The sequence below is a fragment of the Pezoporus wallicus genome, unplaced genomic scaffold (assembly GCF_028554395.1).
Source record: "Pezoporus wallicus isolate ANWC-B61680 ecotype Strahan unplaced genomic scaffold, APGP_CSIRO_Pwel_v1 scaffold_6885, whole genome shotgun sequence".
In the NCBI taxonomy this organism is placed as follows: Eukaryota; Metazoa; Chordata; class Aves; order Psittaciformes; family Psittacidae; genus Pezoporus; species Pezoporus wallicus.
In genome coordinates, this window is record NW_026638858.1 from 2,211,526 (window position 1) to 2,234,097 (window position 22,572).

At 40.0% G+C, this 22,572-nt stretch overlaps 1 protein-coding gene across 13 annotated transcripts in view; it reads right to left on the minus strand.

Annotated features, from left to right (window-relative positions):
- BRSK2 (BR serine/threonine kinase 2) overlaps positions 1 to 22,572 on the minus strand; it is a 325,977-nt gene that overhangs the window by 34,226 nt on the left and 269,179 nt on the right. For 7 of the 13 annotated variants that reach the window (XM_057412866.1, XM_057412865.1, XM_057412863.1 and 4 more), the window contains 4 exons: positions 17,676 to 17,826; positions 13,902 to 13,967; positions 9,895 to 9,918; positions 2,648 to 2,708 (listed from right to left, as the gene is read on the minus strand). In XM_057412866.1, the coding sequence (XP_057268849.1) occupies positions 2,648 to 2,708; positions 9,895 to 9,918; positions 13,902 to 13,967; positions 17,676 to 17,826 (302 nt within the window). The remainder of the gene's footprint in view (positions 1 to 2,647; positions 2,709 to 9,894; positions 9,919 to 13,901; positions 13,968 to 17,675; positions 17,827 to 22,572) is intronic. The other 6 variants (XM_057412868.1, XM_057412862.1, XM_057412871.1 and 3 more) reach the window with 2 other exon arrangements.

Genomic DNA, 22,572 nt, shown 5'->3' on the forward strand with positions numbered 1-22,572 from the left:
TTGGGAAGATAGAAGCCTTTTAAAGGGATATTATCAAGCTAAATATCACATTTTAAACAAAACAAATGTCCTTACAAAACATCACTGTTAACACCTTAGATTATAAGTACTGGCAGCATGGTAAAAATAGAAATCACTACTCAAGATCTTTAGCTTTGGTCTACACTCAGATTCTGTTTTCTATAAATGATTAGCTATTATGAGTTATCACCATAATATTATTACTATTATCATTAATTCGTAACACATAAAAGCTGTAATCAAGCACTGTCCAGACATTTTATGTACACGTAACCATGCCTCAAATCTCAGTCCCAGGTAAGCATACTCACTGGTGAGTTTACTTTCCAGGTTTGATGGATTAGCACAATTTTGCTACATTTTAAAAATGCAGAAATGTATTTAAGACTTAATTTCTAAACTGGTTTGCATCAAAGTTTTGTAATTACTTCAAAGAACTTGGGACTAGGCCACCAAAATGAAAAGAAAATCACTACATCGACACATCTGTATTATTACTAGGATTGTAAAGTTAACTGAATTCTGCCATGTTGGTAAATTCTGATCACCAATGAAAAAAGAAGTGGAAAAGATGAGGAAAGTGGTTAATCTATGGAAGTCACTATCAGCATCTGATAGCGCCAAAGGATACAAGTTAGACAGCTTGACTGCAAATGCTCCCTTGCCATTTTTGTATCTTATGCGTACGATGGTTTGAGAAACAAATTTGAAAGAAAAACTCAAATTCAACTCCCACTTAAGCTGTTTTCAATTTGAAGGGACACCCTTAACTACCACATTTTTAGTAATAAAATAAAGCACAAAAAAATACAGAAGTCTGAATTTCAGCTGGTGCAATGGGGAATACTACCATGAGATCTTGTGAGATCTAAGAACTTTTAGCTGCTGTTGAATTCAGTTCCTCATAGAACTGAACCTAAGCAGTGCGTATAGCGAAATGTGCATTTGCTTTTTAAAGTATGTTCTCTTTCAATAATCTAAGGTGCTATTAGAAACATAGGTAAGGACATTAAAAAAAAAGCAAAAAAAAAAAAAAAAAACAAACCACACCAATTTTTATTCCATCATTTCCTTCTAAGCCTCAAACTTAACCTGCCTTAATATTATTATGATCTGCTGAAAATGCCATCTGGTTGCTAAATCCCTTTGAAGACTATTTGATCAACCACCTGTTAAGTAAAAATAGTAAGATATAGCAACTATGGAACAGATTTTGCCATCCTTATTTTTTGATGTAGTCCTACTGAGATGTCAGAAATTGATCCCAAGAGATCAACTAATGAGATCAAGTTTTAGGTTTGATGCACTGGATGATTATTTTGTGCAAAAACTGTTTCCATTGCTCTTTTTCAGTACATTTTGCAGTGGCATAAGAGTGAGGACCTCTCCTTCATTCTACTGACATCCAGGAGTCCCAGTGCAGAAACAAGGAAATGGATCTTCACTGTTTTCTGGCATGTTAAAGACACAGATGTGATCACAAACACATTTTTGCCAGTTGCAAAATAGGGCAACAATTGACAGGAGTCTAGAATATATTTTAGTTCAAGCAAGCACGGAATTTTTACTAGCCTATAAATTTAGACCTGAAAGTGTGTCTTTATGCCTAAGAATTACACACGATCTTACTGGAGAATTACAATTTTAAATACTTGGAATACTGATGTTATCTTCATATACCTAAGAGTAGATCCATAGGTATATCCATAGCCTAACACGAGGGCTGTCCAATTGGGGAATAACATCTTCTCATGAAGTCATGAAAGAGATGTGGAAATTTTCCTAAGACACTGTGCCAGACAATTAGGAAACATGGATCACCATAGCCCTACAGACTTCTTGATGAGGTGTAGACTTTTGTAAGGACTGCAGTCTTGAAGTGACTAAGCTGACCTTGTCAGACACTAGGAATACTCAGTCTTATCTCTAAAGAAATTACCAAGAGAGGAAGGCCTCTGTCATTGCACTTAAAAACTGTATTAACTTTGCAGCAGATACTCCATTAAGCATGTTTTGTGCTAGCTGAGTATCAGTATTAGTTGAGGACTGATATTTAGTTGACTGCATGTTGAATAAGCACATGCGACTGTAACATTTATAGGGGTTTGAGTTCTTGTCTTAATTAGTCAACTTACTTTCCTTTTAACTTTGCTAGCCCTCAAATTTGTGTAATTTATTTTTTCTGACCTTCTAGTACAAACTATTCAGTACAAACTATTCAGTACAAACAGAATGAAGCTCGCTGTAACTGGCACGGTTTGGTGCTCTACTGTGACCTGACTGAAGGTAGCTGTGAAATGGCTCCCGATATTTGGTCTGAAACCATGCCATATTTGGACCTCAGCTGGATATGGCAACATAATAGCAACATAATTCTATGTGCTTGAGACTGAAGAGGGCAGGGGCACAGTGAGATCCCTGCTAACAGTGCAGGGAGTATGTATGAGAAACTCTCTGCTTGCATTTGCAATTAACATTTCCTTCGCTACACATGAAAATTTACAAGCTGCCAAGAAAAAACAAAACATCCCAGCTAAGAGCCACAGCTCTGGAGCAACAGATGTTGAAAAGCATCAAGCATGTGTGAGTGAACTGTACCAACAGATCTGGAAGCAGCACCACTTACCCTTGGACTGCTGAGAGGACTGGTGGAGAGCCCAGATGATGCTCCGCTGATTGACCGAGACCTGAATGGACACAATAAGGAAAAGAGCCCTCAGAAAACTTGGACAAGTAATAACCCTGAACACCAGCCACCACAGGCACAGGCATGAAGTGAGGAGGAGAGAGGCTGTCCTGGAAAAGCACATGACTCTTTCTGTTCACTACTCTTACATTTTTCAGTTGTCCCACCCTCAAAACAAAGAAATGCTGTTGCTCAGGGAGGATACTATGATCCATTTTCATTAAGGGAGTTGCTACCTTCTTTTTGGTCATCAAGCCCCTGGAAGCTACTACGTCTGACCTGTGCAAGCTGAACTGCTGAATTCAAAAGGGATTGTCAAGACATTCATGTTGGTGCTGAGAACTCTCCTTCTGTGCAGTGCTGGTGGACAAAGAATAAGACGTCCTCTGTCATGAGCAACATGGGAAAGCACCACATGTCCAAGGCACAAAGGCAGGGGATTCTTCCAGATATTAAGAAAAAACCCCAAGTCTCCATGACCCAAACACACAATCGTTTCCTATGTGATGACTTCCCACTGAAATCAAAGCTCACATTGGCTTAACCCTTTCCAGCTTCTCAGTGATGGATTAAACATCTCTGCTCTTCAGTAAGAGATGTGGTTGCATGAAACAAGCCAGGTCTTCTCTATGGATAATGAGTTCTGCTATTGTTGATAACTTTACTAATATCAAGATAACAGTGCTGGTGCCCTCAAAAAGGGCCAGTCAAAGGAGATTAAACTGTCCCTCTACATGCTGACAAGGTCACCTATACTGTGATGCTCTTACGCTCTCCAGCAAAGGCAACCTATGAAAAATGTCGGGTGTAGACAATAAAACATACAAATGTGCTATGTTAAATGTGCTGAAAGGGCAGACAGGCCAAACGCACAAACATTTCAGCAGCAGTGGTTTCTAGGAGGAGGGCTGCCCAGCAGTTAAAATACCCCCTTGACTGTAAATGAGTAAACCCCAGAGGCAGCTGCTTTCTATCCTTTCTAAATAGAAAGAGTTGTATTGAAGACTGAAACATCTTATAGGAAAGGACTTGGCTAAGTCTAGTTGTTCAACAACCACCATGCAACTTGTTAATACAGCAAACCTACCAAAGTTTCACCTATGGTAAGAGCCGTGAAAGAAATTACTTGCCTTTATGTAACAAACATGAAAAGGTGAAATCCTATAGATACTTGGAAAACAGTGCACATGTGTATGTGTAGAGATACGTGTCTGCGTGTGTGTGCACACACATGTATTTAAAAAGCACGTAGGTCAGATAGTTAGTACCAGGTTATACATAAGAGAATATAAAGCAAAACCAAAAAGAAGTTCCTGAAATGGTGTCACAGACATGCTACTAAATAAATTTTAGTAGTAGAATTATTAAAAAATATGTGAACTATGACAGAGGAAATACTTCCAAGGGAAGAGTAAGTTACAGCTGAAGACAATGGCAGGTCCTGTTCTCTGGATTTATATCCTCTGCAGAAACTACTCACTGATGGTTTTCTATATATCTCATTGCAGTTTTTCCATCACAGCAAGTAGGTGAAACCCAGAAGGCCAGTCTCAGCATTCTTTCTTTTTGCAGATTAAATCTATATTTGCCCTGTGAAATCAGTGGCACTCATTCTATGCAGAAACTTCTCACTTCTGTTTTTCCTTGTACCCTGCTGCAGCCTGCCCATCATAGTGCAAAAGTCAAAAACTGGAAGCTCAGTCTTGGCATTCTTTTGCATTAGATTAAACCTAAATTTGTCCCAGCACAATCTGGAGCACTCATAAAGGCTTATGCAAAGTAATTTTAACAGGAGAACTGTCTGATACACTTTTGAAAGGCTATTTTATGAACCTCTCCTATGACTGAAGTAGCTGAGTGCAACACAGATGTGTTGTGCATATAGAAAATCCGTTGAGTTAAAATCTGCCTTGTATGACTCATCAGGAAAAGCTACTTCCAAACCATAAATAACAGGCGAAGCCTAAAGATTATCTTGGACAAATGTAAAAGGCATTTAGGTGCCCAGAGATGCAGCTAAACACTTACTTAGGAGTTAAACTCCCACTAGGAGATGTTCCCACCAACTCTTAATTGTGGTGGGAGAGTCCTCTCTGACACTCACCTGAGTTCCAGGATACTTGATTAAAAGCTCCAATCTGCTATTTCCTTTTTGCAATCAGGTGTTTCCAATAGAATCATAGAATCATAGAATGGTTAGAATTGGAAAGGACCTTAAGATCATCTGGTTCCAACCCCCCTGCCATGGGCAGGGACACCTCACACTAAACCATATCAATCAAGTTCTCGTCCAACCTGGTCTTCAACACTGCCAGGGATGGAGCATTCACAACCTCCCTGGGCAACCTATTCCAGTGCCTCACCACCCTAACAGGAAAGAACTTCCTCCTTATATCCAATCTAAACTTCCCCTGTTTGAAGTTTTAACCTGTTACCCCTTGTCCTGTCACTACAGTCCCTAGTGAAGAGTCTCTCCACAGCATCCTTACAGGCCCCCTTCAGATACTGGAAGGCTGCTATGAGGTCTCCACACAGCCTTCTTTTCTCCAGGCTGAACAGACCCAGCTTCCTCAGCCTATCTTCATATGGGAGGTGCTCCAGTCCCCTGATCATCCTCATGGCCCTTCTCTGGACTTGTTCCCACAGTTCCATGTCCTTTTTATGTTGAGGACACCAGAACTGCACACAATACTCCAGGTGAGGTCTCACGAGAACAGAGTAAAGGGGCAGGATCACCTCCTTCGACCTGCTGGTCACACTCCTTTTGATGCAGCCCAGGACACAGCTGGCTTTCTGGGCTGCAAGCGCACACTGAAGCCTGCTCATGTTCCTTTTCTCATCAACCAACACCCTCAAGTCCTTCTCTGCAGGGCTGCTCTGAATCTCTTCTCTGCCCACCCTGTAGCTGTGCCTGGGATTGCTCCGACCCCGGTGTAGGACCTTGCACTTGGCATGGTTAAACTTCATGAGGTTGGCATCAGTCCACCTCACAAGTGTGTCAAGGTCTCTCTGGATGGCATTCCTTCCCTCCAGCCTATCAACCGAACCACACAGCTTGGTGTCATCGGCAAACTTGCTGAGGGTGCACTTGATCCCACTGTCCATGTCAGTGACGAAGATGTTAAACAAGACTGGTCCCAACACCGATCCCTGAGGGACACCACTCGTTACTGGTCTCCAACTGGACATTGAGCCATTGACCACAACTCTTTGTGTGGGGCCATCCAGCCAGGTGTTTATCCACTGAATGGTCCATCCATCAAATTGATGTCTCTCCAATTTAGAGACAAGGATGTCGTGTGGGACAGTGCCGAACACTTTGCACAAGTCCAGGTAGATGACATCAACTGCTCTACCCCTGTCCATCAGTTCTGTAGCCCCATCACAGAAGGCCACCAAATTGGTCAGGCAGGATTTACCCTTTTAGTGAAGCCATGCTGGCTGTCACCAAGCACCTTGTTGATTTTCATGTGCCTTAGCATGCCTTCCAGGAGAATCTGCTCCAAGATTTTGCCAGGCACAGAGGTGAGACTGACTGGTCTGTAATTCCCTGGGTCATCCATTTTCCCCTTCTTGAAAATGGGGGTTATATTTCCCTTTTTCCAGTCGTCGGGAACTTCACCTGACTGCCATGATTAATAGTCCTGAATTCTCCCCTCCCAACCCCCTTGCCTCCTATTTTTTAATACAAATTATCACAAACATGGAGGGCAAAATATGACATGCCCCACCTCCCAACTCCCAGTTCCTTATTGGAAGCAATATTTGAAAAAGAGTTGTTGTGTACTGTGTTTTCATCCAGCCTAGGAGCCTGAGGTAGGGGACAGAAGAGAGAGTTAGTATGAAATCCTCCTGGAAATGCATTCCATATCCATGATTGCTATCAAACAAGCTTTATTTCTGCTGCTGATTTTCATGCAAAATACGTAAGAAGTAAGGTAAGCCCTATAGCAAGTTTTAGTTTGTCCACACTGGAAATTGTATATAGGAGCAGTGGAAAGAGTTTAAAGAATACTGGGTCAATTTTAAGTGCTGGGGTGAACGGAGAAATGTACATTTTCAAAGCTTTTCCCCTTTACCAGACAGTGCTGGTATGGGTTATGATGCCAAACTAAGGAGATCTTCCTTGTATCTTCTTCAATTTAATATATCTCCCATAATTTACCTTTAGATATGAGACATAGTTCCATAGCTGGATATAAAAACTCAGTACAGTGGCAGGTTCTATACTCCAGTACAAAAATGCTAAGAAGCACAAATAACAGATTTGTCCCTCCCATCTCAGCTGGGAAATGCTAGAATTCAGTTTTTTAAAAAAACACCACATGTACTGCTCCTGTATCTCAGAGTGGACAGAACTGGGACAGGGCCAAAAGAAAGTAATGAAAATGCTGCTTTATGCTGAAATGCTGCAATGAAAGAACAGAGAGAATTTAAAGTTTTATCCCTCTCACCAGAAAATGAAAGCATGAGGCCCTACAGGCAGGACATTAGTATGGCAGACCCTGGATGATCTATGGGTGGAAAGAGGAGAAAAAATATGACAACATCTTATCTCTATGGTTATGAACTACATTTATCTGGTGGGAAATATCTATTAGCAAGTAACTTCCTAAAAGTCTCTACAGGCAATTTATGTCATTGGAAGTATTAAATCTATAATTATTCCAATAAATAAAACAGTCTAGGAAACTACAAACATAATGTGTGACTCATTTTGTTCTGTGATTTGCACTGCTGTATTCTTGGGCACTAACTCAATGGAAGCCATCAAAAAGTTGTCGAAAATACAAACAGAAAAGTTAATGCAGTTGCTCAGATAGAGAGCATTCCCTCAAACACAGCTCTCAGATTTAGAGGCCCAGAAGAGACTCTTTAGTCCCTTCCAAAGTGACATAGCTGTTTTGCCAAGCCTGAAGGGATGAATTAAAAAAAAAAAACACAAACAAAAGTGTAGGGGAGTTAGACCTAATGTTTAGAAGAAGGAAGATGTAGACGGCACTCTAAACTAATGTGGGCACTGAGACCATTGCAGGCTATTCGTCCCATCTCATAGATGGACAATAATCTGGAGACATCTGAGCTATGAAAGACAGAGGCCAAGGACTGAAACAAAATGCACGCATGGGGTGTAGATATGATGACTGCATACCTTATTCAATCTATTTGATACTTCAACATATCCAAGTTAAAGATCCATTGTTTTAAAGTAACTTTTTTTACTCATTTTAGCCAGCTGCTGTCAAAGGGAAAGCCACATGAAGCCCAATCCATGTTAGACCAGTGGTCTCTAAATGGTGAAACTGAGGAGCTAGAATCCAGTTTACAGCTGGTTTCAGAGACCCAAAGAATTTCTTGAGAGCTGTAAGAGGTGAAGTGCTGAAGCCTCACACTGCTGAGGTGTAGGCAGAGAAATACAAGAAAGAAAAATGTAGCTGACCTGGTAAACATACTACACATACAGCACATGTACAGAACACCTCTATGTAGCTCTTCACTCAGATTAATTTTCAAGTGCTTTAAACAATGCATCTGCTAGCACACACCAGTAGTGTATAAAGGCTTCACAGCCAACACTAAACATTTGGGTCAGATTCAGCATTTGTCTCTTCTTTGAATAACCATCTCACAGAAATCTTTCTTATAATCAAACGGGAGTTCGGTACCTTTTTGCAATCCCAGCAGAACTTGCTTTTATAGCACAGCTTTACCAGGATGCTGAATACAGCCTCTTAGCTGGTCAAGCTGGAGCCATGCTTCCAAGAAGGGGAGCCTGCAGCATGCATGCAGCGTGCAGTAATGCATTGGATTTGTGTCCCTGGGTGAAATGCCTTAGAAATTTTGAATTGGTTTGATTCCATATGTAGTTTTGAAAGTCATTCTCAACCTCTTGCTTGCTTCAAGTATGAATTGGGTGGAATTTGATACTCTTCTTTGCTTGCTTACTCAAATAAACTGAAAAAAATTCTGAAGTATATTTCAGGGTATGAGACACCTGAAAACGACCTGAATTAATATGCAATAGGTGAGCAGTCAGGCACTGTGTGTTACAAAATTTCATCACTACTACTCTTGGGTGTCTAAAAGATACAAACTGTGCTTTCTTGCTCCTTGATCTAGGGAATATGAATAGAATATCTTTGAATCTCCTGTCTTACAGTCCCAACCGTGCAAATAATAGTGACTATAACAGCTCTCTCTGGGAATCCATAAACTTACGTCAGGAGGTCTACTCAAGGTAATAACCACTTGTAAGATGAAGCCTTACAAAGAGTACGGAGAAAGGACCGCAGGTGTTGGTAACACACCTCTTCTTCCTTTCAACACACACAGAAGGTGATGTCGAACAGCACCACCTTCCTTAGTTGGCCAGTTATACTGAAATTCCATTTATAAATGGTTTGGAAAGAATTAATAAATAGTAAAGCATGCTACAAACATGAGAAGTAAACGTTACTGGTGCTAATAAGCTTTCTCAGTATGTACCTTCTAAATAAGCTTTTGCTGTAGTCTGTAGTGATCTATTACAATGTTTTTATTAAATCATTTATTAATTATTCTCCTTCTGTTAGGTATTTATAAATGGAACTTTAACTTGAAGCATGACTGCATTCCTAGTTGTATCTGTGACCTCTATTGAAAATAAAGAGCTTTGAAGATGTATCTGTCTATAGGGCCACCTGTTCACCTCTTAAGAAAACATATATTAAAAAGAGAGGGAATACCCAGCATTTTTTTTTAATGACACAGATGGGATTCAGCTTCATCTTAAAAAAAAAGGAAGAAAAAAAGGATAAATTAGGATCAAAATTAACTGAAGAGTACCAAACAGATACAAAAAGTGCTAAACAGAGAAGGGGGGGTTAATTCTCAGAAGGTGTCCTGGTATGTGCACAGTCTGAGGATAGTTCTCTGTGCCCACAGACACTGAAACACAGAGACAAACAAGAGAACTGAAAAGAACCCAAAAGTAAATTATACGGAGTGTGACTCCAACATATAGCATACAAACACGCACAAAAGCACCAAAAATGCTTCTTCCCACATCTCTCTCTCTTTCTCCCTGCTGTAAAGCCTCAGTCACTGAAGTGTATAAGCCAGCATTGTATTTGTGAAGTGCAAATGAAATGTTTCTCTACAAGATACAACAGGTCCCGAAACAGGAAAAATCCAAAACTAGAGCTTACCCCAATGGATCAGCACTCGCCATCCTCGGAAAGGGAAAATGAAGAGAGAGGGAGAGAGACAGAGAGAGGGATGTGGAGGCAGGTGGAAAGAAGAGTAGGAAAAGCAGAGTGAAATACTGTTAGGAGTACTGAACGGTCATAATTATAGCCACTGGTGCCCATGTCTTCAGAGACCAGGAACACTAGGGGGACAGTTGCATTTACCAGAAAATAACTTTTGTCCTGCTTACAGTATTGCAGACACATCCAACTTTGGCACTGGGGAGTATGGAGAGGGACATACGAAAGCTGCAAAAAAAGAAAATCCCAGCCAAATCCCAATTAAAGCAGTCAGCAGAGCAATGGGGTCCATACTTCATGATGCATTTCTTTTCTGCCTCTTAGATAAGGCAGAGTTCTTATCAGACTGTTATCAAGGAAATTGTTCTTTTTGTCCCCAGTTTGCTCAGTGTAGTGTCCCTCTGTCCCCCAAGCTGGCCTGGTAAGAAGTACTTCATTTTTTTTTTTTGCCACGAATGAACTGTGAAACATATTGGTTATTAAAGCATGCATTTCTGAGCCAGCTTGGGAGCCCAGGGTACAGGATTGTAGCTCAAGCTGTGAATCTGCTTTGATACTGGCTTATTAGTCATGATGGCCTTATAGTCAGGAATTCAGATCAGCTAGAACATACCAGCTCAGCAACCCAGTACTTATCTCTGTGGATGCCATCTTATGCTCCAGGATCTCATTTTTCATTTGAAATAAATTCAGTCTCTGGGTCTTAAAGGTTGCAAAGAAAATCTTTCAAATGTGAATGGAGAATAAATCAATGCTGTGCTGAAAAGAGTCTGAAACAGCAGCTCTAAAAGCAGAATAAATCTCTGGCATATTGACTTTGAAGCCTAGTGACAAAAACTTCAGTATTCTTAATTTTCCACTACTAACCAAAGCATTCAAGATCAAAAAGAACAGTCAGGTTATTAAGTTTTCAGGTGTGCAAGTAAACAAACTCAGGAAAGTGTCACCACCTTTTCACATTAATTTAGATTAGATTAGGAACAAACAAACAAAATAATCTGGTGTTATTAAGCCAAATTATTTTCAAGTCAGATGCAGCACTTTTTTTTTTGTCTCTGTTTCTTTCTCTCTCTCTCTCTCTCATTCTCCCCATTTTCAATAACAGGCTCCCAAGCTGCCAAAGCTACCCCTGGCTGGGTGAGGAAAATCCATTCTCCACAAGACAGTCACCAACAGAAATGCCAAATTTAATATATGCCCAGTAGATTTCACAGTTTACTGCTCAGTGCAACTAGCCATGCTTCTGGTTACATCAACATTGCAAATGCTGGGCTGGGCGACGCAAGGCAGTTTTGAGAAAAGTTAAAATTAAAACATAGTTAGAATAGAAAGAAAAAGCTGTTTTGCTACAGATTGACAGAGAAGTGGAAAGAAGCATTACAGTAAGTTTTTTTTTCATGTGTTTGAGTGACACTCCATTTGTATTTCAGCCTGGAGTGCAAATTTGGGAAACATCTAATTCATATATATACAAATACATGGATATGTATATATTTAGGGACAAACGCTGTCCTCAATTGTGCCTGTACAAATCTATCTACAGTGATGTAACTGAGAAGAGCAAATTGACACTCATTGCATACTGGAACATGTGTGTATATTTACACAGAAAATACACCCATATTCACACATGAAGAATATTAAAATGTAAATAGAATGGGTGCAAGAAGGTTGTTTCATTTTTCTTTCAAGTCATTTTCCCGACAGGGGAGGCACTGAAGAGGTTAACAAAGAGAATGAAAAGCAAATCAACAGTCGGGTAAAGGAAAAGGGAATGAGGTTTAAAAAAAATGAACAATCCCAGGACACAATAGACCCAGAAGCGCAGACATGTGCATTCCCTACTATACTGAAGCAAGTGAACTACGGAGCTGCAGCAACCCAGATACAGAAGAAGAGAAGCACTGAAAGAGGGGGTGAAAGTCAGAAAGAAAGAAAAAGAAAAAGAAAGGGACAGTGGCCTCAGCTACTAAGACAACCATGTGCATCTAGAGGGAAGGGACCCTTAAAGATGCAGTATTCCTTTAAAAAAGACATCATAAAGTTGGATAATTGAACACTGGCCAAAAATTTAATGGCCACCATGATTAGCTAACCCCATTTTGCTGGGGTTCTCTTTGCTGCCTATCAATTCCTTTTATGTGTCCGTGCACAGATCCAGAATCCAGGTCCTCTTGCTTTCCCACCACTGAGGTCCTTCATCTAACTCTTAGAAGTGGGAGGGAGGTAAGACCACAGAAAATGTGATCCTCCAAAAATGAGCTTGGTTCTTCAATGAGACGGACCCTGGCTGATGCTCATTCAGTGCTCTAACCTCCTCCTGCTGTACTCTGAAAAATATCACCTTTGAAAGGGAACACAAAATGCCCATGTGTATTTAAGAAATTCCCTCAGTGGTTACTGAAAGGCTGTTTCTTCTGCTCTTAACACAGCTGTAGCAGTTGCTAGAGAAAGAGGGACAATGAATGGTGCTGGAAACATCTGCTGAAAGACCCTTCTTCTGTCACAAACAAACTTTCTGCACTTCTCTTATGGGACCTGACTTTTAATTACTGTGGAAAAGCTCATCTTCAGAGTAGCTTCAGACTGACTTCTAATGCAAGAAATGCATGTTCAAGAACAGAATTTTTAAGGGGAATCAGAGAAAGGAACAGGAATTCCCATGTCTATAGTAACAGTCTAGGACAGCCCAGTCACTAAAGACTGTATAACCACTACTTCTTCATGGCTGCAACACTTAGAGGTTTCTAATAGTTCAAGTCCAGTGTTTGTTCCTATCTTATCTTGGGCGCTTTATGCAATACATAAGGCACAACCTCTCCTGCAGATGCGTGATGTTCTTCATTATGGCAGGTTTGAGAGTTGAAATGCTGGCTACCCAGGACTGCCTCAGCCTGCAAAAGGCCAAAACAGGGGCTGTCCCTCACACATTAAGTCTTGTGAGGTTTAAAGGTCACATGTATCTTTAAATACAAAGATTTTTATTAAAAGGGAAAACAGGAAGAAGAATGGTTTGCCAAGTCCACAGGTTCCTTTAAAGAACCCACTGTTTCCCCCTTTTTGAATCATACAGAACACTCTTAACCTTTGAGTAAGCTAAGAGTTTGTCCAAAATGTATAAGGATTACATTTTGATGAAGAATTATCCAATTAGGATGCCAGTTTTTAACATTAGAGAAAAATTCTCTTTTTCTAAGACTGAAATTTTAGGAATAAGATGTTCACTAAAAGCCTTCCCAAAAGTCTAAACATTTTTGTTTGTTTGTTTATGGATCCACATGAGTCCAGTTAAACTCCCTAAATCTAGTGGCCTGCATGTCTTCCATTGTGCCTCTATTCACAGTTGTGAGTTATCCTTTTTGTTATTCTTCACCATCTGCCACTTGAACTGCTAGACTGGAATCATCCTCCAAAAACTATCTTTGATCATCTTTTCCTCCTGTGCTCTCTGCTGCAGCCAGGGTAGTCTTAAGGAGTTTGTCTCTTAGCTGCAGGGACTTAATATTTTGCTCAGACGGGATTTCCAAAGTTTCCTACCATTGTTGTCACTAAATCAGTTGTGTTGCTATTTCTAGTGCTGGGGGTGGAGCACTGTGGGCTTTCCTAGTGTTTTATATTCCAAAGCAGTCTTAGCAAGTACGTCTTCTACCCTGGGCATGCTCACTCATGGCAGAACTGAACCAGAAGTAGCAGTAGGATGAAATTTTAGTGGAGAAAACACTGGTACAGTCACACTGTATTGTGTGTCTCACAGGCTGCATTGGGGATAGCCTCAAATGAATGGTACTGTACAAAAATATGTATAGTGTGGGGCTGTAAATGTTCTACCTTCTTTCTTTCTCTCTAAAGAGAGAACAGCTATGTCCCCACACAGAGAAGGTAAGTACTGCATCTTTAAGGTCTCAGCAGTGAGGTAGAGGAGAGGAACATATTGTCAGTGTTTATACCTTTCTTCTTTGTTGAATTTGGGATTGGCTTCAGAGATATCCAGGCTTTTACTGAACATTGTTTTACTATGGCAGGAACAAAGCGAGAAAACAGAGTTACTAGTGTGGACATTTATAAAAGAGAGTCACCTGAAGCAATGCTGGACACCCGGCCCCCCAGCCCATCCTCCCCTTTTAAGCAATACTTTGAAAAACCTCTTTTACTTTCCAACTTGGCTCAAGCCAAGTTCATTATCTCCCCCTGACTTATGAGGTCTTAAGATGACTTCCCCCATGCATACTTGTAATCCCTGCTCTCCTTTACCCAACCAAAGTATCAGCTACTTTGTCACATTGTCCAGGGAAAACAGACCATGCCTGAAGGCCCAAATTGCAAAGCACTCATTACTCAGACTTTTCTAGAAGACCTCAACACTAACCACAATCTGGGAGAAAAGGTTAAAATCGAACCATAGAGCCTCCTAGAGGAACAGTAATCCATTCTGTATTCTGATATGTAGGGTCCATTACCACTTACTCCCAGTAATATTCCCTACACTCCCTGCACAGAGAAATGCCCTTCTTTATAATTTTGGGTCCAAATCCCTGAAGCTTAGAAGCAAAGTTCTCTAGACTTTGCAGAAGGGCAGCTCTCTGTAATATATTTCCCTGGTAATATCCTTCACTGTTTCATAAAACACTGCTTTCTAATGTTAGCTGATCTTTCATGCAAGCTATCCACTTCAATAACCAGAAGAAAATGAATAGCGAATGAAGCCCATTTTAGAACAGTTTTTGGATTCTCACAGCAGAGCTGTTGAAAATTTCTGGCATACCTCTGACAGATTCTAGCTCCCATGGAATTCTTTCTAGTCTGTGTGATTTTGGCACAAGGGACAAATTAGCTGGTGTTAAAACTAAGCTCAGAAGCTACCTCTTTTCTTTTGACTTTTCAACAAAATACCAGATAGTTTGAGAGGTGTGGATACCACAAAAGCAGAAGCAATTAAGATGTAGTTATGAACTCATATAGTTGACAACAGGGAAAACCGGGAATTTTAGGCTGGCTGGTGGTTGTGCATACTAACTTTGCCATATACAAAGACCCAATGGAGAGGTCAGCACAAACATTTCAAGGAGTCTGTAAGCTCAACAAACAGCCTTTGTGCTGAGTTCTGCATCTCCGTTATCCAAAAGTAAGTCACTGAAGGTCTATGTTTTTCACTAATACTTTCTCAGCCTGTAGGGCTGAAGACTGCCAAGTTTCAAACCTCAGTGGAAAGATATGCCCTTAAACAAGCCAACACTAGACACATGTAATGTCCCCACATGCTTACCAAAAGCACAGTTCATCACACAGACACATAAACCAGAGGTTATGACATAAATCCCTGTTATGCAAGCAAACACCTATTTGCTACTTGGAAAGAGGACAATAGGGCTAAATTACAGGACACATGGGTGTGTTCTGCCCACTGTTAGACATGTATGACAGCTCAAGAAAGAAGCAATGGCTCTTTGTCTTTGGATGTTTACATAAGCCATCTGCGTCTAAACAGAAGACCTGTTCCTATGGTCCACCTCCCTGTCTTCCTAGTGTTGTAGGATAACAGCGCTTAATAGTCATCTGTTGAGACCAAAATTGTCATTCTTAAAAAAGCATCCACCTCTGGGATCTAAACCCGACTGCTGTAAAATCCACTGTCAGTAGGTTATTTCATGGAATATAGCATGCAACTAGCCATTAAAAATTCCCTTTCTTGGTGGAAGGCACTTGTTTTGTTACTGACTGTTCTGACAGATGGTAACCCATCAGCAATGCATCGTTCCCAGACAACCCCCATGCAGTGGTGTTCGTTAATGAAGCCAGTTCAACTTACAAATGACTGTGCTGCCAGCAACACAAAATATGCTGTTGTTGTCTGTGGATGTGGATGGTATGAATTATGGAAGCTCACACATGGAGTAAAATAACATCTTCCCTTTAACCCCTTCCAAAACAAGTACTACCAAGCCCATCACCATCAGTCATGGTGTTATTACATCCCTTTCTCCACCCTTAATCACACCTTTATGTCCAGCTCTGAGCTGTGGTATGCATTGTCCTGTATCTCTTTTGTGCCTGGCAGGTTTTGCTTCGTCCTTAAGCCAAAGCCCTTCTTTATTGACATGTAGCCTGAGTCTGTCTTTGCTCTGAACTCACCTCAGACCTTCTGACTTCAATTGTACCCTCATATGCAGAACTGAGTGAGACATTTAAAACCAAAAGTTAACCAAACTTTGGATAGCAAGACACAGCTTTGCTTCTTTGGATGTTTGAATCCAAAGTCAAAGATGAGAGCTGGAAGAAATGGTTTCTGCTCTTGGAAAACTTTGGGATCAATCTAACATCTCCTGTTTGGAGCACTGTCTGGCCCTGGCAGCTTCATGACCCATGCACCTTCCAGGCACAAGATTAAATACTGCAAGCTGAATAAGGAGTGAGCAACTGTTTGCCTGTGTTGTGGTCATCCTCATCACAGTGAGGCCTATGAATAACACTGAGCACGCCTTGTTCTGAACACTTCCTTTGCCCAGATTTCACACCAAAGCAACCTATATATTTAAGACAGGTTTTTAACCTACACTACAATGAAAAATCTTTATGGCAGTGCATCTCAAGGCCACATATCCAAGTCTGAATTAAATCCTAGCAGATTCTGCAAATCACCATTTTTCCCTCACTGTAGATAAAACTGAAACAGTTGCCCGCAAAACTTTCCAGCAATTCTAGGGGCCTCTGGACATAAAATTATTTCCTTTCTTCATCCAGTTCTCAGTCAGCAAAGGGAGTTTCTGGGCACAGAAGGCTCTTTTTGAGCAGATCTTTGCAGCTGAACAAAAAAATCATGTCATAAAGATGAAACAGGAGTTACAGCATCATCATCGTACATTTATGTGAAGTGTTCTTTTATACTGATTGATTTATGCAAGTGTGAATCCAAATGCGTGTGCTTCCCTTAGGCTAGTCATAGGGACTGAGGAAGCAGCTTCCATGGTTCACATAGGGGGACTTCCACAGTTTGCCTACTCTCCTTGCTTGAGAAGATATCATTTTCCTCTGCTGTTTCTCCACAAAACTGACAATTTTTTTGATAGAAAAGAGCCAAAATTATGCATATTCCATTACTTGACAGGCATGTGATAATTTGTTTGGGTCAGATGCATGCTGGCTCTGACAGCGTATTTTAGAGGCATCTTCAAGTTCCTGGACAGGGCTTTCCAGATTCAAGCTGTTCTGATGACATGGAGGGTGGGGCTCATTTCATTTAACTTTGGGTGCCCAAAAGCTAGGTACCTAGTCCAAGACTAGATTCCTGTTGTAGGCTGTGAAGACAGAGAGGAACAACCAGAGGGTAATTTATCTTAAGATTGTTAGAACAGAGGACATATGTATCTGAGACCTTCCAAAGCCCTCATCTGTCCCCACTACCTAGAGTGACAGCCTGTATCACAAGCTTAGACTGAATGCCTATGTTCTTGACAATTAAAAAGAGGTGAGATGAATCTTGTCCAGAGGATGTAGTGGTTTCCTGAGCAAAAGCTGTAAGCAAACAGAACCCTGAAGCCCCTGGAAAGACTGCTGGCCCTGTGTGCATAAGCGCTGCTGGCTGTCACATCATGTTGCAAATGTGTTTGGAAGTTGCAATGAGTGCTGGTGCAAACAGAAAAGCTCCGCAGCTCTTTTGTATGTATAACATAAAAGGGAGGAGCAAACCCCGACAGGCAGGACTCCTGCGTAAAGCAGAGACCCACCTCTGTCCATGTTGTGCCATTTCAATAGCTCTGCGAGCAGGGACTGGGGAGCCGCCATCTGTCACACTGAGAACCTCCATCGACTTCCTTTCTGGACGCCGCTTCCCATGCCTGTTCAGCATTGGGGAGTCCACACGCTTCCTGGGAGGATCTTTAGGAAAAGAAAACACAGTCAGCTGAATTCGGCTGTGAGTTACCTCACACAGGATGGTCAAATCTTCTCCCAACAATCTCACTCTCACAGCTCCCCTTACAGAGACAGGTATCATTGAAATGGAGCTGAACATTTGCAGTCTCTTCCTTCTTCCAAATTTGCAAACATTAAGACATAAGTTGCAATCCATCTACAGAGAGAAGGAGCACTGCAACTGCCCTGAATGTACAAGCACTGCAAAATAAAGGTACAATTATAGCACAGGTTGCAGAAATTACTTTGCAAAGATGATAAGAGTAATAACACAATGATGCCATAGGCATCACAGTACAAGCTGTTAGCCAGAGTATAAGCCATCTAGGGATCCTATATATATACTCAGGTTGCTACACCTTGCCTTTGATGTCCCTGCTAGCAAGATTAAATGTGACAAAGGCACATGAGTATACTATCAACTCAAAATTGCATTCTCCTCTGAAAATATATCCTTTTTTGCATCTTTAAGATTAGATTTCATGTTTTGCCTGCTGCCTTATATTTTTCCTCCTGCAACGTTACAAATTAAACATACTTGTCTATCTGGGATGAATTTCCAATGAGAGCTACTAAAATTTATTTCAGAGGTCATCTGAAAGCTTTTACTGATATAGTAACTGAAATGCTTTACACTTTTTATTGTGTAACATTTCTGAGAGGTATTGAAATGCTACTTTGACTTTGCACATTGAAAACTGAGGTATAAGAATGAGATAAGTCAGTTCGTTCTTAAAGTTGCTGGCACACATTTATTGAGGTTCTGAGGAGCACCTAAATTGCTCTGAAAAGAGTTCTTTGACACCAAACTGCACTGCAGAAGGTGACTTGCCAAACCAAACCAATCCCATGGTGAAGCAGAGAACCAAATGCAGACCTGCTAAGATATTTTATTACTAACATATCTCATGGCATCAAAACAGTAAAGAGGAGGAAGACAGAAGAAAAATATAGAAGGATTTTCTTTTCTTTGGTAGGGCTATTCCACCATTCCACTTATAGCCAAATTTTTAATTTTAGTGAAGAGTCACCACTTGTAAAAAAATGCATCCTTCACCCCTGCATTTAGAAAGAAGCTCACAGTGCCCAGCCCCTAAGGCTTCATCCTCTGCCAGGACTGCTTTGAAAAAACAGAAATACCACAGAAATAGTCTGATAGTATTATTTTTATTACCCTGCGCTCCTCCTCCCCTCATCTACTTGCTTGTTTCTTCTCTCTCACATCACGCTTTTTAGAACAAGATCTCTTTAAAGCAGTGCTTATTCTTGAAACAATGAGCATGAGCAAAGACAGCTCAAATGCAAATAGGTAGTAATAACAACTGACCCCATTACCATATAACTCATGTTCTTTGAATTAATAGTAATAATGTTCCTATTAAAAAATAATTAGAAAAAAAGCAGTTGCACCTCATTCCATTTCAAACTATGTCCAGTAATAAAACATTAGCAGAAAATACTAGTAGATGCAATGACCTTCAGATTTCCTCCAGGAAAAATATATAGTGTGTAAAGTTAAGGGAAAAACAAAGCGAGATAAAGCTAATAAACCACAAGCAAGTGGTCAGAAGTAAGCTGGGACAAGGTTTAGACATTTCAGACTCTTATTTCTTCAAACAAATCCAAAGTATGAGAAAGGATTTACCTCACAGGACAACTGCTGATATCAGAAGTACGACTGGAGCCAAGTAACACACATGACGACAAAGCAAATACGTTTAGTATCTATGACAGGGTTTTGCAGATGAATATTAGCATTAGAAATGAAAGTGGAAGAGTGCAGTTTAAAACAAAGGAAAAAGAAGGCGGAAGAAGAAAGATTAAGAAAGCAGCTAATGTCAAAAGAATGGAGATGAGTAAACTAAGACTGCATCAATGTTAGTTAATAATAGAGTACAGACAAGAAAGCTGGATACAGGCAAGAAAACCAGCTTATGAATAGATATTTTAAAAGGCAATTTGATCCAGGCATGTTCAAACCAGAAGACTTTAGTAAAAGGAAATTCAGCTGAATGACACTTTCAAAAGTGACAGGCCAAATATAAGGTGGACATTAAAAGACAGTGAAGAAGAAATTCAGAGAAAAATTAGCTAAAGACTTGAATAATATCAAGCTATCAGAAAGCTTGAGAGGATAGTAGCCAGAAGATGGAATCAAAAGAACAATTAAGGAGGAGGATATCACTAACAAGCTAAATGGTTCTTTAATGTCAGTCCCTGCTGCAAAATATGCTGGAAGATACTGATTTCTAATTTATATTTTAAACGATCAAAGAGAGAGAATAAGCAAAAAAAGCAGGTAGTTAAAAACAGCTATAAATTCAACAACAGCACTTCAGAAAAGTTTTATGGAAAATACATCCAGAAACTTGCATGAGTGTGGCTGAGCTGCTACCAAAGATATACGATTCTTCTTTAAAATTGGCCACAATTCTACAGTATGCATGACTGAGAGTAGCAAGTATATTTTTCAAACATATTCTTTAAAAGGGTCAGAGTAAGAAATGACAGGGCACGGAGTCTGTCATCTTATCAAATGTAAAGACACTAAAGAAATAGTTAAATACACGGCCACCCTGCCATAAAGACTAAAGTGGTGTCATATAAAAATAGTAGGATATTTTGTGGAAGGACAAGAATTAAAAATAGGAAAAGCTCCAGTGTTTGCTCTTTCTCTGCAAATATTTCACATGGGGGGAAAAAAAATCAAGTCCTAGTCTGGATCTGTGATAGCTGTGAGGATGAATTTTCCTTTTATTTCACATCCAAAAACTGAAGTCATTCCTAAGGATTTTTATGGAGGGAAAGAGAATTGTATGGGTAATGATCCAACTATAAAGGCACTCAACTGGAAGATGGGAAATAAAGGTTCAAATTCTGAGTTTGAATGAGGCACCTACATCCTATATGGCTGTTCCGTCCCAATCTTTTGTTCTCCAGTTTATTAAGAAGCTGCACCCCACAAAAGCTTTTTCTTCAAGAAGACATTAGATGACATTCATTCATTTACTGAGAAGTTTCTCATTTCTGTGTTTTCAGGTAAAGAAAATGAGCTGGACTTGGAATATGCTGAAGGTGGCCCTTCCCTGGCCCTTTAACAATACTTCACATAGCTGAAAACAGACAAAAGGGACACCAGAGGAGAGCGCTAGTCTGAGCTGGCCATATTTTTACCTGCATCCATCCTTTCTGAGACCTAACATGCAAAGAAAGATGAAAAAGCAAAAAACTCTGAGATACTTTTTTTTTCCCTTTTTTTTCTTTTTTTGGCAAGAGCTCAGGCAGTGCACAACTCTCATGAATGTGGTTTCTTCAAGCTGCTGTTACTAACTCTCGTTACTTTTTCTCTGCTATTCTTTGGCAAGGCCACTGCTAATGGCTGATGACGAGATATTCATCAAAAGCATGACTGCTCTTTAAACTTGCCCCATGCTCTCAGAGATACCACTGGGAACACAGGAGGTAGAAGTCCCCTGTGGAAGAGAAAACACAACCTACAAACACATAAAGAATATCACTTAAAGAGTCTAAAATGTGCCGATGATACATTCAGAGTGGTGTTTCCCTGTTGGGTTCATTTTCTTTCTATGTACAAAGAAATACAAGAGTGGAGCATAATAGTTCAAACCATCAAAATACTTTGGCATGTGGAAGAGAGATATATGATATATTTAGGGTATAGCTACCTATTCACTTATATGCTGGATATGAAGATTCTAGAGTCACCTTGCTTCTCATGAAAAAAAGCATTTCTAAGCCAAGATGATGGTGTCCTTATATGGCAGGATAATCTGTTTGAGTCAAAAGCTGATCAGTAAAGTGCTAGATGACAAACTGCACTGAGCAAGGGGCCACAGGACCTAGAGTTGGGGAATCTACCTATCTTCATCAGGACCCCTGCTAACATGTTCTCTCTAGCTCCAACCAGGTAAGAGTTTAAAAATTATGTGTTAACTAAGAATTTCCATCTCTTCTCCCACAGAAAATATTTCTCTGCAAAATTATAGGGCCTGGAGCCTGGAACTTGGATAAGGTAATAATTCAACAGAGTATTAATAAACTTACAATTCCATATACTACTGCCCTGTAGACTTGGGAGATTCCAGGCTTTCCAGTGAAAATAAAGAGCACTTTGCTTCTAGCCTTCAAAGTGCTGAAATACAATAGCTGAAAATCACAACACTATTAAATGTAAAATATAATAAATGTAAATATAAAATGTAAATATAAAATGCAAAATATAGTAAAAATGCTGTTTCAGGTCATTGGTAGAAGTGACTAATCTTTTACCAGTTACACTTTTGACACTCTGCAGAGCAAGAGTCACTTATATAGTTAGCTTGTTAGGGAAGCATCTTATGTGTTATCTAGATTAATGAAGTCCTTGCTCATCAGCAGTACCCTAAAATACTAATGAACAGTTCTTCAGGAATAAAGTGGTATCACAAAAGCTTTTTAAGATATATAATCTTAGTGCATATTAAGCTTTTAAAATCTTTCTAAGACAGTCCAAACACACAAGTTTGATGTGTACATACTATAAACAGGTAATGCTATTTATATTTTCAACAGTGTATATGTTTTCCTACAGAAAAGAGAAAGTGTGCACATATAACTTTATTGGGATACAATATTACACAGTCTTATTAGCTGAAAGCCAGAGGTAGGATTTCTGCAATACTGAATGTAGATTATTAATTAGGAAATCCT